At 33.2% G+C, this 3,187-nt stretch overlaps 1 protein-coding gene across 1 annotated transcript; it reads right to left on the reverse strand.

The window, feature by feature from the left end:
* Window positions 1-200: 200 nt before the first annotated feature.
* LOC107797244 (uncharacterized) lies at window positions 201-3,187 on the reverse strand. Its single transcript, XM_075240322.1, has 2 exons — window positions 2,185-3,187; window positions 201-1,873 (listed from the first exon to the last, which is right to left on the reverse strand). The coding sequence occupies exons 1-2, from the start codon at window positions 3,185-3,187 to the stop codon at window positions 201-203; spliced, it is 2,676 nt and encodes an 891-aa protein (XP_075096423.1).

Consider the following 3,187-nt stretch of genomic DNA (forward strand, 5'->3'; position numbering starts at 1 on the left):
TATTTGTTAGTAGATGTAAACATTAAGAAGTTAATAGTTAAAAGTGACTGAAAATAGTAACAACAAATGATGATGAGATAAAAGTTAAGCTTACCAATTGAAGTTGTCAACTGTTGTTTCTGAACTTTATTTCCAATATGGTTTAGCAAAGACAGAAGCATGAGAACCAAAAATGTTGCGAAAATATATCAGATTTGCTATCATTCTCCAAGTAAATTACGGAAAACTTCTTTGTAAACCACATTTTTTGCTTCATTTGAAATTTCTCCATCATCATCATAAACCAAAATTTTTAATCCCTTTCTTTTTGTAACCCGTGATAGAGCAACGTAAAGCTGGCCATGTGTGAAGACCGGTTTTTTCAAATATAACCCAACATGAGATAAAGATTGTCCTTGACTTTTGTTTATCGTCATTGCAAAGGATACAACTATTGGAAATTGCCTTCGTTGGAATTTAAAAGGTATTCTTGCATCAGATGGAGTTAATGACATTCTCGAAATGAAGACCTTTTGTCCAGCCATATTTCCCGATAAAATTTTTGCTTCGATAACTCGATTACCAAGTCTAGTGATGATTAATCTTGTTCCATTACATAGCCCTGAAGATGGGTCTATATTTCTCAATAACATCACTGGGACACCCACTTTCAAAGTGATAACATGATTTGGAATTCCAGAACACTTAATAGTGTTTAGGAATTCAAGTGTATGTATGTGTTCCAAACCTGTAAAAGCATCGTCTGACATGCAAATTGTATCGAAACTAAAAAATGTTTTTGGTTGACTTTGGTTTAGTGAAACCATGTATTCGTTGATTGATTCAACCATGTCAAGAGTGGGAGCAAGAATTCCTCTTTGTTGCAGGTATGTTAAATCAGTGCAATGACTTAAAAAATCTGGATATGTACTTTCCACAATCGCAGAAATTGGATCGCCACAATTATTTATGATAAGATCATCAGAGATGTGAACTTTATCGATACCATCAACAGAATTTCCAATCATACCATCACCTATTGCTAAAATCCAATCAGAAAATTGTCTTAGATCATTCAAATGTGAATCCACCTGATTTCCTTCCAACCTCATATTTTTTGTTAGCTTTAACACTTGACAGTGATTCCACAAATATGAAGAATTAAGGGTAGCATTAACAATATCTTGTCTACTACCTTTTGGAATGACTGGAAGTATTTGTCTAAAGTCACCACCAAGAACAACGGTTTTTCCTCCAGATGGACGATCTAAATTGGATGCATCTTTAAATCTAAGAATATCTCTTAGAGTTCTGTCTAGAGCTTCAAAACAATATCTATGCATCATTGGTGCTTCATCCCAAATAATTAACTTTGTCTTGACAATCAATTTTGATAAAGGAGTACCTTGCTTGATATTACATGTTGAATCTTCAGTTGCATTTAGTGGGATTGCAAATCTCGAATGAGCTGTTCGGCCTCCTGGTAACAAAAGAGATGCAATTCCGCTGGATGCAACTGTTAACACAATATCTCCTTTAGATCTTATGGCAGATGACAAAGTCCTCCAAATAAATGTCTTCCCGGTTCCTCCATGACCATATAAAAAGAAGAATCCACCTTTGTCCTCATGCACTGCTTTGATAATTCTGTCATAAACTAACTTTTGCTCCATTGTCAATTTAACCAATAAATCTTCATGTTCCCTAGACAAAGAGCACCTATTATAATGCATTTCTTCACAGATTAGTGCATTTGTGTTGTCAATTTCCTCTTCATTGAAAACCGGTCTTGGCATTGTTGGAAAATCGTATAACGTTCTTCCGCAACCTTTCAAAAAAATTTCCAACTTTTGTAGACAACGATTCTTTAGTTCATCATTTGTTAGCTCAGCCTCTAAAATAATAAAAGTATATAATTAATTAATTTATCATAAAAGTATATAGTTGCCTTAAGTCATATAAAGATAAGATCAAAATGATTTCCTTCGGAAATAATAAAAGAAAATTAATGTAACCTTAATTCGTTGGAAGGCGACATCAATTATGTCTCTAACAAAATATATTAATAATTAATCGCTCATAATTTGCAAGCCTAAATGTAGATCGTAGAATAAACTAAGATTTAATTTGTATGCACAATTAATGTAAAAATAATTTAACAATTTTATAATATTAAAATCTTAAGTAGAAGGTCGAATTGTATACCTGGATTATCCAACATTCTTCTTTCTTCATGTAAGATATCATCTGATAATAAAATCCATGTTGCCTCCCAAACATATTCTGGTCGTAACATTGAATTGGATAATAGTAACATAGCAAATAATTGCCTAAGATATGATGGCATTCCCCTGTTACTTGCCTCCTTTATGGCATCCACATACTCTTTGTCATCATCTAATAAACCCATTGCATAACATGCATCTCTAAAAGTTAAATAGTCGTGATTGTTGATTCTGCGTAAATCCTCATAACACTTAGGTCCTTTAATTACATTCAACAACATTCGAAGGTAATATTGCTCTCCACTTCCAAGTGGTACAAAGAATATTCTTCCTATTGAAAAAGCTGAATTTCTTCTTTTTTCCCACTTTTTTAGTTTTTTATTCCACACAAACTTAAGAGAAAATTCTGCATATGTTAATTCTCTTGCTTCTTCATATGTATTATTTGCCTCGAACCAGCTTAAAAACTTTGATTCCTTTACACTTGGTCTATTGGCAACATGATCAATTGGATCATCATCAGAGAAAATAACTGTTTGTTCATTTGGTAGATGAAAGGAAAGTCTTTCTACCGAAGGTTCTCTATGCTGAATTGGAAATTTAAAAATTCTCCAAGCAGCTTCACAGGTTGATATGTATCGACAATCATAATACATTTTTATTTCATCAATAGCCGATGAGTCTTCCTCATGCACACTTTGAGAAAAAGTTGTTGTCACACGATCATGACCCTTATTAACGTACTTAAATAAGTACTTGATTGACCGAGATTGATTGCACCATTCAATATTTATATGTGCGCCATACTTCAACAATAAATATCTATTGTGTGGCACCACGTACCTGTTATCCGATTCAATTCCTTCTTTCTGGATAGTTCTACCATTGTCCCTTCTTTTATATACAGGATATCCATCTTCATCAATTGTGGTATTTTCTACAAACTTCTTTGGAAAGTGTTTTGTACATCTACCATTACGCAT

The sequence above is a fragment of the Nicotiana tabacum genome, chromosome 20 (assembly GCF_000715075.1).
Source record: "Nicotiana tabacum cultivar K326 chromosome 20, ASM71507v2, whole genome shotgun sequence".
NCBI lineage: Eukaryota > Viridiplantae > Streptophyta > Magnoliopsida > Solanales > Solanaceae > Nicotiana > Nicotiana tabacum.

Coding starts and splice junctions, on each gene's coding strand:
- LOC107797244 (XM_075240322.1), bottom strand. CDS start 3,187: ATGCGTAATGGTAGATGTACAAAACACTTTCCAAAGAAGTTTGTAGAA. Junction 1,874..2,184: donor AAGAATGTTGGATAATCCAG/GTATACAATTCG, acceptor TTATTATTTTAG/AGGCTGAGCTAACAAATGAT.